General features: G+C 38.4%; 1 protein-coding gene across 1 annotated transcript in view; it reads right to left on the bottom strand.

The window, feature by feature from the left end:
* Window positions 1–13,670, bottom strand: part of LOC125231141 (uncharacterized transporter slc-17.2-like) — a 39,087-nt gene that overhangs the window by 1,272 nt on the left and 24,145 nt on the right. Inside the window, exons 3-8 of the mRNA XM_048136501.1 lie at window positions 13,238–13,328; window positions 9,378–9,620; window positions 6,017–6,188; window positions 4,517–4,659; window positions 2,648–2,868; window positions 1,025–1,325 (exon numbers count right to left, since the gene is read on the bottom strand). Coding sequence (XP_047992458.1) covers window positions 1,025–1,325; window positions 2,648–2,868; window positions 4,517–4,659; window positions 6,017–6,188; window positions 9,378–9,620; window positions 13,238–13,328 — 1,171 coding nt within the window. The remainder of the gene's footprint in view (window positions 1–1,024; window positions 1,326–2,647; window positions 2,869–4,516; window positions 4,660–6,016; window positions 6,189–9,377; window positions 9,621–13,237; window positions 13,329–13,670) is intronic.

Raw genomic sequence — 13,670 nt, 5'->3', positions numbered from 1 at the left:
TTTAAAAATGAATAAGGGTTTACTAAGATCGTTTTTTGATAATATTAATATTTTCGGAAATAATTGCTCCTAAAGGAAAAAAAAGTGCGTCCCCCCCCTCTAACTTTTGAACCATATGTTTAAAAAATATGAAAAAAATCACAAAAGTAGAACTTTATAAAGACTTTCTAGGAAAATTGTTTTGAACTTAATAGGTTCAGTAGTTTTTGAGAAAAATACGGAAAACTACGGAACCCTACACTGAGCGTGGCCCGACACGCTCTTGGCCGGTTTTTTTTTGATAATATTAATATTTTCGGAAATAATCGCTCCTAAAGGAAAAAAAAGTGCGTCCCCCCCTCTAACTTTTGAACCATATGGTTAAAAAATATGAAAAAAATCACAAAAGTAGAACTTTATAAAGACTTTCTAGGAAAATTATTTTGAACTTGATAGGTTCAGTAGTTTTTGAGAAAAATACGGAAAACTACGGAACCCTACATTGAGCGTGGCCCGACACGCTCTTGGCCGGTTTTATTGAATTCCGTTAACTTCAAGGGAAGGTTTTTTTAGATCAGATACACTTAATTTCTCTAAGAAACAAGCGTCTTAACTTTTACGGTTAACGAGTTATTAAAAAAATTAAGATAATTACTGAACACGTGTGTGACAGCCCTTACCAATTCCTACTGTTATTTGTTTTGACATGTGCCGTCAATCACTTGACACTAACTTGAATGTAATTCTTAAGGGTCTCTCATATTAATAAATTCATTTATTATGTATGAAAACGATGTAAATTTTTTTTTGCGAATTTAACTAAAAGTGATATACAGAATGGTTCCTGATAATGAACCTAACAACGTGTCGAATTTAACGGAAAACAAAAAAAACAATATATGTATTATGTACCTAACTACTGAGTATGATTAATTCTAAATGCTCGTATACTTTTATGAGGGCTTATCATGAACCACGTAAGAGAAATAGACTCTCTGTCACACTTGCAGATTTAAAAGAGAAAGAAAAGAAAATGAAATCTTACCCCACTCTTAGTGAAATGCGCTGTCACTAATGGCGTCACGAATCCAGCAGTATTTCCAATTCCATTCGCGATCCCATACAGCGTCCCCGCGTAGTTCGGAGCCAAGTCTTGATGGTTCACCAGGTTCGTGAGTGTTGCTGCCCCATTCGAACCCATGGAGAACGTAATGAGTGCGACAGAGAGGACAGGTGCGCAGCCAGTATAGCCGAGGCCGATTAGTAGGAGACCAGGTAGTACGTGGGAGAAGAGACAGAAGAATTTTCGCATGAAGGTTGTTGATACCACGTTCTGTTTCACGATTCTGGAAAGGAAATAAGATTGTAACGAGATTGTAACCTTCAGTGTAATAAGTAAGTAAGCAGTACCAAATATGGAATTCCTGATTAAGGTATGTACGAGTTGAACACTGAGCAAATGCATTTATACATATTACTAAAATATAGTACAATGTTATTGGTATTTCCTGTTTTGGTGACGAATTGACGATCGTATTTAGTAGCTTATTTGTAAAAAAAAAAACATTTTGAATAAATAAAGTGAATTCAGTGAAAGTACGTTTGAATTCCTGCGTTTTATCATTACGATAAATTAATTTTATTCTGATAAGTTACGAGTATACATACCCACAAATAAGTATGTACTTGACAAACTTAATATTTATAAACAATTCTTTTGCTTGAATAATTCATTGAAACACTAGAAATATTATACCTAATACCTAACGTATTCATAATGTTAGTCATGTCTTGTAAAAAACACATGTGTTTTACATTTCTTATGATTTTTACTTTCTGTTAACTATTAGTCATATGACTATACTAAGGCAGACAAAGGCAACGATTTTCAGCTGTGTATATACTTAAATAGGCATATATTATGCTATACATAACACTGTACGACTAAAATACAGTGTAATGGGATAAATTATTATTTCCGTATATCACTGAACAATAATCTTACGGTTGGAACGATTTTGTATGTAAGTAATGTTAAGTACCTATACTAAGTATGTACAAGAGAAAAGAAAAAAAAATTACGCTTTCGGCGGAACTCTAACCCTGAAATATCGTCTCAAAATTTTAGCAGCCAGGACTGTCAACGTCGGCTGTACTTTAAATAACCTAACCACAAAATTAAAATTTTGTAACAACCCCCGACCGCGACATAGTGGACCGATTTTCATGAAACATGGCCAAGAACGCTCCCGACTAACTCAGCTTTCAAACAAAAAAACTAAATCTAAATCGGTTCATCCGTTCGAGAGCTACGATGCCACAGACAGACAGACAGACAAACAAACAGACAGACTGTCAAATGTATAACACCCCGTCGTTTTTGCGTCGGGGGTTAAAAATCATGTTTCATAATTATTCTAATCATTATTAAAAATATTGTTACACACAGATCATGCACTGAAATTGTGCATGATCTAGTGTGTAACAATATACGAATTTTATTTGTGTCTACTTTAATTTAGAAAAACTAAAACGACATACATAGTAACAGTTATTGCCAGTATAAAAATAACTTAGACTACAATTAAGATCATGGCTTTCGTGAGATCATGTGATTGATTTATTAGACATAGACAAGTAGTTGTTTAAGTATTTCAACTGTCCTTACCTATCGCCAATAGCACCAAAGACCAACGAGAAGATCATCCTAGCGAGGTACGGTAGCGACGCCAGCGTGCCAGTGGACGTCAGGTTGAAGCCTAGCGCGCTCGACACAAACTTGGGTGCGGCAGTCATCACGAAGTAGAGGCCCCAGTTGCTCCCGTAGTGGAGGATCACCATCGCTAGGAATGGGAATGAGGTGAGGATGCTCTTGAATGGGGGCACGACCTGTAGCAAAATAAATTAGGTATATAAGACACCCACAGTTGGTAGCCTAGCGTACTTACACGTGCGACTTTCGTTCCGGAGGTCGCGTGTTCGAACCTCACCAATGAGTTTTTCGGAATTTATGTGCGAAATCTCATTCGATATTTGCCGATCGCTTTTCGGTGAAGGAAAACATCGAGAGGAAACCGGACTAATTCCAATAATCTAGCTTACCCTTCGGTCAGATGGCAGTCGCTTTCGAAAAAACTAGTGCCTACGCCAAATCTTGGGATTAGTTGTCAAACCGGACCCCAGGCTCCCATGAGCCGTGGCAAATGCCGGGATAACGCAAGGAGGATGATGAAGACACCAGAATGAAAGTAGGTATAATTGATAATGAGGAATTAGTGTATAGATATACGGATTAAGTAAGTATTGATACGTCAGTAATAACTCCGATCCATATCAAAACCAGATCGAATCATTAAAATCTGAATACGCATGTAGATAACTATATACCTATATGTATCATATTTTTCGTGCTAAGTATTCATGTAATTCATGGAAAAAGTGCATTTTATTAGCGTACTTTGTAGGAATCCTTATCCATTTTGTGTCCATGTTAAAAAATATTAAATCCATAGCTACAAAGCTACATAGGTAACAAATTTTACAAGTTAGTTTACAAACCATTAAGTAAGTATATACATTTCCATTAGTTTTACAATGTGCATTTTACAACCGTAAAACCGTAATATTTGCACTTTACGTGCCTTGTTTTCAGTAGAATTAGATAACGGCGCCTTAGTGAACACTATAAAACAAAGCTGACAGATAAATGATGGTAATGAGCGTTGGAACTACTGGGTGATAATAAAATCTTGCTACCGTAAACAACTAAACATAAGATATCTTTAATACGGAAAACATCTTTATGTGAACGTTACATACATTTTATATAGGTACCTTAAAGGTTAGTTTATTACGTCATACAATAGCAAAATAAATAGAGCGCGTCTAAATTCAAATGTCATGCCCTTCTTTCGCACGTATAACATTTCAACGGAATAATCACAATTATTGTATGTAGTCGATTCGATTGACATATTGAATCGACGCCATCGACAGCTGTCGACAGTCAACAGATGAAGAATCGAATGATGAACTAACTGTGCACGTTCACCGTAATATTTTCGTTGTCTATCGGATAATGTCTTATCTTGTTTCGTACCTACAGTCGGTGTCCTCTTGTGTATAATTTTAGTTTCTAGGTATAGGTACGCAGCTGTGTACTGTTTCTAGATGATCATTGATCACTTACAACATCATAAACCAAATTAATTTAATCATACTTCTAGTGTCAGGACTTTTCACCGACGAGCTCCATTTTAGACCCCGAGCCCCGAACAGGCTTCCATGATACTCCTCCCGCGCGATACTTCGTACCGTTCGTTAACGGCCATGAAAATAACAGCAGCAGCAGTTAGATGGCGCTTCGTCGGTGAGTTTAGGGCTTGAACTCACCGATGAAATAGCAGCTGACTTTCACGATGTTTTATTATCTTAGCTCTTAATAATTCTAGGAAGTATCGCCCGAGACGCTATGATCAATTGATCACCCAAATTATCGCCTGGCACTACAAATCCTTTACTGTAAAAGGTATCTTACCTTATTATGTGAGGTTTGCTGCACTTTATCGCCGATTGCTTCGAGAATGTACTTCTGTTCCTTGTCGGATATGCGCGGGTGCTGCACTGGCGAGTCGTACACTAAAGCCCACCACGCCACACACCAGACGAAAGCGATGGCTCCTAGAACCAAAGTGCAAAGTTTATAATTACCTAAGCCTCAGTCTGGGATACTGAAATGCATAAAAATAAAATATTATAGGACATTCTTACACAGATTGACTGAGGCCCACGGTAAGCTCAAGAAGGCTTGTGTTGTGGGTACTTAGACAACGATATATATATATATATATATAAATAAAATACTTATATACATAGAAAACATCCATGACTCAGGAACAAATATCTGTGCTCATCACACAAATAAATGCCCTTGCCGGGATTCGAACCCGGGACCGCGGCGCAGCAGGCGTGACCCTGCCGACTGCGCCAGACCGGTCGTCAAAGGTATTCATTTGTTCATATTTTTCTTAAAATATTAGTAGTTTGCCCCGAACAGTCTTAGCCAGCCGTGTAAAATCAAATGTAAGAACTTTGCTTTTCTGTTCGTCGTTCAATCACTGGTATGAGTTGTCCACAGATTTCCGAGCCCTTAAAATGTAAAAGTCAACCCCCCTTAGGTCTTTGAGATAATATAGGCAAGTCGCGCGGTCCGATCGAGTATGACTCATCGAGCAGTTTCATTTCAACAAAATATACCAGTAGTACCACATAACGGTTTTGAATGTTGTGACATTATGCAAACCTATAAGTGTGTACATCTTGAATGTCTAACCTCTTGACGCGCTTTGAATACAGTAAATATTGTTGCCATAGGTTCAATTACAACATAGCTATAAAACTACTCTGTATGAGGAAAATTGAGTCACTCAGCTTCGAAATAAAACAGTTACTTAAATCAATTTTACCTTTAATACCAATAACCTATCAACTATCTTTTCTTTTTGTAAGAAAATTTTAAAATAATCTTAGAAATAGCATTAACAGAGTTTGAAGTAGGTAACTCAAATAAGTTTCATAAATATTTATGGTAAAAACATTAAGGATATTGTAATTTTGCCGCAAATGCGTGTACGTATAATGTGACAATTTATAGCTTATAGTTTTATACGAGTAGGTAATTAACCCCCGACGCAAAAACAACGGGGTGTTATAAGTTTCACGTGTCTGTCTGTCTGTTCGTGTGTGTGTCTGTCTGCGGCATCGTAGCTCCCGAACGGATGAACTGATTTAGACTTAGTTTTTTTTTGTTTTATAGCTGAATTAGTCGGGATTGTTCTCAACCATGTTTCATGAAAATCGGTCCACTACGTCCGGGTTTTTAACAAAGTATTAATTTCGTGGTTAGGTCACCTATTTGTCAAAGCGTCCTCAATAGTCCTCATGCCAAGCTACAAAGTGGGACATCTTTCATGGTAATTACACATATATTATGTTTAAAATAATATATTAACACTCAATGACTGTACGAGTATAATACCTGGAATATAAAAAGCGTAGTCCCAGCCGTAGTTCTCGATAAGGGGTCCAGTGAGCGACCAGGTGACCACTGTGCCGATGGCGCCACCTAGCAGCGCGCTCACGAACTTGCCCTTCTCCGCGGGCGGGGCCCAGTGCGCCACGAGCGCGTGGAGGGCGGGAAACAGGAAACCCTGGACAATATGGTTATTAGTTTTACAAGAGGATAAAGTTGTTGTTTAACCACATATTAGATACAACATTTTTTGCCTCTTAAAAATTGAGACAAACCATTACCATTATCAACCGCTAAGCGGGCTTCATATTCATATTCATATTTCTTTATTGCATCCATGGTGTTATAAGATGTTACAAAGTAGGTGTGCTCATGGACCCTATTAGGGCGTGGCAACATATTTATATGCTATAACTACATTTACATTAAACACTAACACTACACATTTTACTAGGTAAAAACAAAACTTAAGTATTAACGCTTCATATAAATAAATAAATAAGTTATTTAATTGTCCATGAACTCTTGGAGAGTATATGGGCATTCATTAACAAGATAAGTTTTGAGTTTATTTACAAAGTTAACATATTTGTGTTCATTTTTTATATACTGGGGGATCTGGTTGTATATTCGGATGGACATGGAATAGGGGCCTCTATTGAACATATGAAGGTTAGCTGGAACTGCTTGAATAAGTTTATTGCGGATGCGTAAGTTATGATGTTGAGGTTCAGGATTATGAGGGCTGGCAAATAAATTTTCGTGTTTCCGTACAAATTTACAAGTTTCTAAAATATATAGTCATGTTAGGGTGAGTATCTTTAAATTTGGGAAATGTGGCCTACAACTGTCTTCTTGGATATGACAGGCAATTCAGGGAGTGGCAATCACGACGATGACGACGAGTTACAAATTTAACTTTTAATGACACGGCAAACGACAATATGTCCATGGCAATCATGGGTCTCATAAATATGGTACTACGCCCTTATTACGGCGGACTAAGATGCTATGGGACATATTTTTGAGTAGGTAAGATGTGTACACCTACTATTTTTACACTTGACTGTACAGTACAGCAAAAACTGCAACCAAAGAAATGAAACGGGATGTCTTACACATGGTGACGTGATTTGCAAATACACGCGCACATTTAAATTGCTTGGCATCAGTACGTGGAATTACATTGTGTTATCCTTAACGGTAACCTCCAAATTATACTTTTTTGCGAACTTTAGCGCCATCAAAATCAATGTTAAACATTACTTATTGACACATCTTATAGTCCGTTGCTTCTGGAAAGCTATGTATGAAAATGTTGGCATAATTAATGGAAGATTTTTTTTGATTGGGATATGTACATTACAGGCCGAAGTTATTTTTCATCAACCCTCCCCATCCGTCCCCCCTCTGCGTCACCCCTCTTCCCCCCCTTAAATAGCCGAAAATGCGGTTTTTCGCGATTTCTGACAAAACCGTTGTAGATACAGAAAAAGCGTGTAGGAAAAAAGTAATCCTTGATAAATTTACTACAAATCGTTCATTGACACTTTGGTTCTAGCACTTATAGGTTTCGCGTGATCCATCACGAAAGTTGGTCCTTTACTGCAATTTTCTTTAGTGAATGTTAAGTTTTCTCCCAAATATTACTAAAATATTATAAACTGAAAATGAATTTCAGGGGGAAAAATCACTACCATGGGTGGGACTTGAACTCACGGCTACTGGATTGATACTCCAGGGCTCTACCAACAGCTACCAAAAGCTCATCCCCAGTCATAGATACACTATATAGATCAATGGTACTCCTAGCGACTACTACCGTGAAAATATTACGTCTTAAATAGTTACTGGAATTCCAAGACATATTGGAAATTCCACCCATGGTAGTGATTTTTCCCCCTTAATTTTATTTTAGTCATGAGTTACAATATTTTAGTTATATCAAACAAATTTCGACGATTTCGTATGCATTTTGGGCGAAAACTTAACATTCACTAAAGAAGATTGCAGCAAAGGACCAACTTTCGTGACGGATCACGCGTAAACTATAAGTGCTAGAACCAAAGTGTTAATGAATGATTTGTAGTAAATTTATTAAGGATTACTTCGTTCCTACGCGCTTTTTCTGTATCTTCAACAGTTTTATCAGAAATCGAGAAAAACCGCATTTTCGGCACTTTAAGGGAGGGTAGAGGGGTGACGCAGAGGAGGGAGGAGTGGGGAGGGTTGATGAAAAATAACTTCGGTCTATAACGTACATATTTCAATTTAAAAAAACCTTCCATTAATTATGCCGTAATTTTAGCTTATTTCCCCCTGCTATTATATGCCAACCAAAATGCGATCCAGCTCCTTACCAGAGGATAAGTCATCTGAAAGGTATTTCAATGTTCTACAGCCCTCTAGTATTTATACATTTTAAGAAGAACAGTATTGGCATTCCAATTTCATGGACTTCCAGATGCCTTGCCATATACTTAAAAACCTTTACCTCAATAAAATAAACGTGTAAGTGTTTTCTAATTTGCATAATCATTGATTACGCAGCGCGGTTAGTAAACACGATATGCAACACTTTGACAAATCACCAGAGAACGGGGATTTGGTTGCAAGTCGGGCAAGATTGCCCACCCAAATTTTATTTTAAGTGAGTATGAGTATACTATGTTTACAATATACAAGTACATATTACCTACACTTAAATATAATTATTATCTAGAACAGCGGTCCTCAAACTTATTTTCCCATGGAACCCTTTTGGAAAGCAAATTGTCTGACGGAACCCTTAAATTAAATAAATAAAAAAAATAGTTTATAGCAACCTTTATTAACCCCCGACGCAAAAACGGCGGGGTGTTATAAGTTTAACGTGTCTGTCTGTCTGTGTGTGTGTCTGTCTGCGGCATCGTAGCTCCCGAACCGATGAACCGATTTGGATTTAGTTTTTTTTGTCTGAAAGCTGAGTAAGTCGGGAGTGTTCTTAGCCATGTTTCATGAAAATCGGTCGAGTATGTCACGGTCGGGGTTTTTTTCAAAATTTTAATCATAATAGTAAGTCTTAATCATAATAATAAAATGTAATCACTAGATTAGATTCTAAATGTGAGGTATTACACGAACTGTTTTTATTTTTACAATTGGGGAATCTTTAGTTCTATGGAAGAGAGTTGAAGTCGCATATCAGTCAACCAAAATTCACACGGAGCCCCCAGAGAGGTTTTGCGGAGCCCTAGGGCTCCGCGCAGCACATTTGAGAATGGCTGATCTAGAAGTTTCAAACGCAACACGGGCTTAAAATAGTTAAAATTGTAACCGCGTGATGCCGCGGCGTTGCAACCAGAACCCCAAACTACAAATCACTTACTGCCGCCAGTCCCATGACGAATCTAGTCGCGACCAGCACCAAGTAGTGCAATCTTGCAGCTTGAGGGGTCAGCGTAGTCAGAAGGGCGCTGAGCAGCATTGTAAGGAACACCACTTTCCTGGGCCCCCATAGCTCTGCCGCCGTGCCCCCCACCAAACAAGTGATGGCGTAGCCCCAAAAGTACCCTGAGAGTACATAGGCCTGCTGCTGCGTCGTCCAATCGAATGTTATCATTCCGTCCGGCTGTTGGAGAAAAAACTGATGTCAAGTTTTTTACACTGAAGTGATAATTCGTTTTTTTAGGTTTGATATCACTAGAGCAGATCTACAAGGTTTTCACAATAAGTACCTGCCTAATAAAGGAAAAGCAACGGTTTATCTGTAGGTATATTTATTACTTAGCAATGGTTTCATTATAGGTACCTAGTGGCTCTGCGTATATGAGCCATAGCTAAATCCTCGCCAATTTTAAGTATGTACACAAAAAACATACTAGTTATGTATACGGGTGTGGCCTGTAACACGAGCAAAAAAATTAAACTGTAGGTTGCACCGTTACAGACTAAGCAATTGCTAAAATAGTTTGTATCTATGTTGGTACCTGCCTATTAGTATAACAAAAATTTTATATAAGAAGTAGGTATCAAATTACTAAGTAGGGCAAATTGGGCCATTTTTGCCTATACTAAGTATGTTCCAATCAAAACACTTGAAACTACACCAATTGTTTAGCATTTAAAGTTGACCAAACATGTTATAGTTAAATTAAATTAGCGTGACCAAGTATATATATCTTCGTTTCACATGTTTATTTTTAGGTCATTGTCGGTAGAAAGAAGAATGATCCAATTATGTAAATTTTGTTATAAAACAATATCCAATTTTTAAACGGTCTTCACCGCGGTATAAAACTGACAAAATACTTTTCGTTTTTTTTTCGTAGTGTTACTTCTCAGCATGATAATGCAAATTGGTTTTAGATATGACAAAAACATAAGTTGTTTGCTTGGTTTGTGTCTAGATATATAATTCACATAGCGCACTCTCATAACTATTCATTTATGTTTGCAACCAAGTGTGTTGCCAGTTTAGAAGAGGTCCACGGTGAACCGTTCACCTAAGGTAGGTGTACTGCACACAAAGGTCATTTACTGTAAAAAGCATATGCTATATTTTTTAAACAGACACGATGGCAACCATGTACTCAGGTATAAAATATTTAGCACTCACACCAAGAAGAACAAATAATATTGTAGTTATAATTTATTATTACCTAAAAAATGGACCTAATAGCCGAACATCACTCAAAAAATAAATTTCAAACTTTCTGGAAAGCTACAAATAGCATGAGCTTTCGGTCTGGGCTGCCTGTTAGTGTTAACGGGGAGAGCGACAAAGGGGGCATTTCGAATATTTTTAAGAATCACTTTTTTGTTAAGTCTCCTTTAAGCTCGAATGATGCGGAGATGGGAAGTGCTGAGACAAATATAACATGCCCGATTTTCACTGCACGAGAAGTGGAGAAGGCGATAAAGGCAATGTCTCGAGGAAAATCACCGGGTCACGATTGTCTCAGCATCGAACATCTCCAGCACGCAGGTCCCCATTTAGCGCGAGTGTTAGCTATGTTATTTAATTTATGTGTAACGCATTCTTATTTGCCAGACGATTTAATGCGAACGATAGTTGTGCCTATTGTAAAAAATAAAACGGGAGATCTATCCGATGTAAATAATTATAGGCCGATATCACTGGCAACGGTAATAGCTAAGATATTTGATAGTGTGCTTAACATGCGGTTAAACGAGTATGTAGTACTGAATCATAACCAGTTTGGTTTCAGACAAGGATTGTCTACAGAAAATGCAATATTGGCCCTTAAGCACACTATTAAATATTACGTTGATAGAAATTCGCCTATTTATGCCTGCTTTCTCGACCTATCTAGGGCTTTTGACTTGGTCTCATACAATATTTTATGGAAGAAACTTGAAGACATTAAACTTCCCATCGGAATGATCAACATTTTCAGGTACTGGTATGGGAACCAGGTCAACTGTGTCAGATGGGCAGACACACTCTCCGACCCGTATAGGTTGCAGTGCGGAGTGAGGCAGGGGGGGTTGAGCTCACCAACTCTATTTAGCCTATATATGAACGAGCTACTGGATGCGCTTAGCAGAATGCATGTCGGGTGTCATATTGACGATGTATGCCTTAATAATATTAGCTATGCGGATGACATGGTTCTGCTTAGCGCGTCTGTGGGGGGCATACGTAGGCTGCTAGAGGTATGTGAGACATACGCTGAAACTCATGGTTTGAAATATAATGTATGTAAAAGCAAATATATGGTCTTTGAGGTCGGCCGAAGTAAAACGTCAGAAGTAACACCCATCAAACTAAACGGGGAAGTTCTAGAAAGGGTGGACGTGTTCAAATATTTAGGACACATAGTGACGGCAGACCTCAAAGACGATAAAGACATAGAGAGAGAACGGAGAGCTTTGTCGGTCCGGGCGAATATGATTGCCCGCAAGTTTGCGCGATGTACCAGGGAGGTGAAAGTAACACTATTTAGAGCATACTGCACCTCACTGTACTCATGTAATATGTGGCTGTCATATACGAAACGAGCCTACGAAGCTCTCCGCGTCCAGTATAACAACGCGTTCCGGGTGATGATGGGGCTGCCGCGCTTCTGTAGCGCATCAGGGATGTTCGCTGAAGCCAGGGTCGATTGTTTCTATGCCACCATCCGCAAGAGAGCAGCATCCCTGGTGCGCCGGGTGCGCGCCAGCCCCAACATCGTCATGAAGATGATAGGGGACAGGTTGGACTCCCCCTTTTTGCTACGCTGCAGTCGGCTACATGTGCCGTACTCAGAAAAAAGAAAATGTACATAGTTATAATTAATTATAAGTATTCTTAGGCTTAAGCACTAACACATATCTTAGAATTCAGTTATTTTTTTTACTAACAAATATTATGAGTGTAACTTGCTCGAAATAAATGATTTATTATTATATTATTATAATCCGTTTCCTGCGCCGTTTGTACTGTATGCCTACCATCTCAAACTCTCCCTCAATTGCTCAAAGGTTAACTGGAAGAGATCCCTTAAAGGGATAAGTTCGCCTTTGTACTTGTAATAAGCTTTTTTTCCTGTGTGTTGTATTATTTTCTGGTACAATAAAGTGTTTTACTACTACTACTACATGTACTATGAGTACGTATTTGAAATTGTACAAGTAATACTATTTACTATTTACTCGATAGCGCTGTCTACTATTTCCATACATACAAAGAATGTAATTTTCCGTGACGAGTAACATATTCCAAAACGTCTAAAATTTATATGCTACAAGAGATGTAGTGCATAATACTTACCTACTTAGTTTATTATAAGTAGTATATTCTCGGAAACATTCGTATTTGTCCTGCTAGTTAAGTCAAAGTTAGTACTTATTATACTGAGACTGACTGAAATAGCATGTCACGTTCGTGAAAATACGAAAGAAAACCATTCTGCACTACATCTGTAGTGAATCTGACGTGAACACACCCTAGCTTTACTACTATCAGTTGGGCTAGCACATGATTGCCGCGAGAGTATGTCGCTATAGATCACACGTCTTCTTCTAATTGTATTAATGACATAAGGACGGGTAGTTTATCTCGCGGCGACATACCGACTCTCGCGGCAATCATGCGCTAACCCTGCTGTTGGCACGAGGCGATGACAATAAAAACCCAGCCGTTACGAGCGAATGGCTAGGTATTGTCACGTCGAAATTAGTCGGTGAGTACACTGAGTACAAACTACAATGATAGAAGGTTACAAATGATCGACCGTTTACCTGACGCAGCTGCCGCTTGGTGATCATTGTTGTGACATTGTCTAGCAGAGCGCTGTCGTCCGTCACTATGGCTTCGCATTCTGATTTCACTCTGGAAAATACAGGAAAATGAATGATGGTTCTGATAGCGTTTTATCTGTTCCTATTCATTCCCGACTATTAACGTGTCTCTCACGAAGGAACTAATTATTTCCTACGAAGGGTTTTTTCCTCTCATAAGGGAATACTCAGGAAATTTGCCAAGGAACGGCACATCACTAGTCACAATTAACGTTGACTGGTACTGGAGGCGAGGACAGGTCCTCGTAGCCGAATGGCATTTCTGGGAAGTGAAACGCACCGAAATTCCGCAGAAATGTAGTCTGGCTCCGCCGCGCCAATACGCCAGAGCGATAGAGATAGATAGCTACGAAAAATATATTTTGGTGAGCGT

Source organism: Leguminivora glycinivorella, chromosome 11 (genome assembly GCF_023078275.1).
Source record: "Leguminivora glycinivorella isolate SPB_JAAS2020 chromosome 11, LegGlyc_1.1, whole genome shotgun sequence".
In the NCBI taxonomy this organism is placed as follows: Eukaryota; Metazoa; Arthropoda; class Insecta; order Lepidoptera; family Tortricidae; genus Leguminivora; species Leguminivora glycinivorella.
This window is presented reverse-complemented; position numbering and strand designations above follow the sequence as displayed.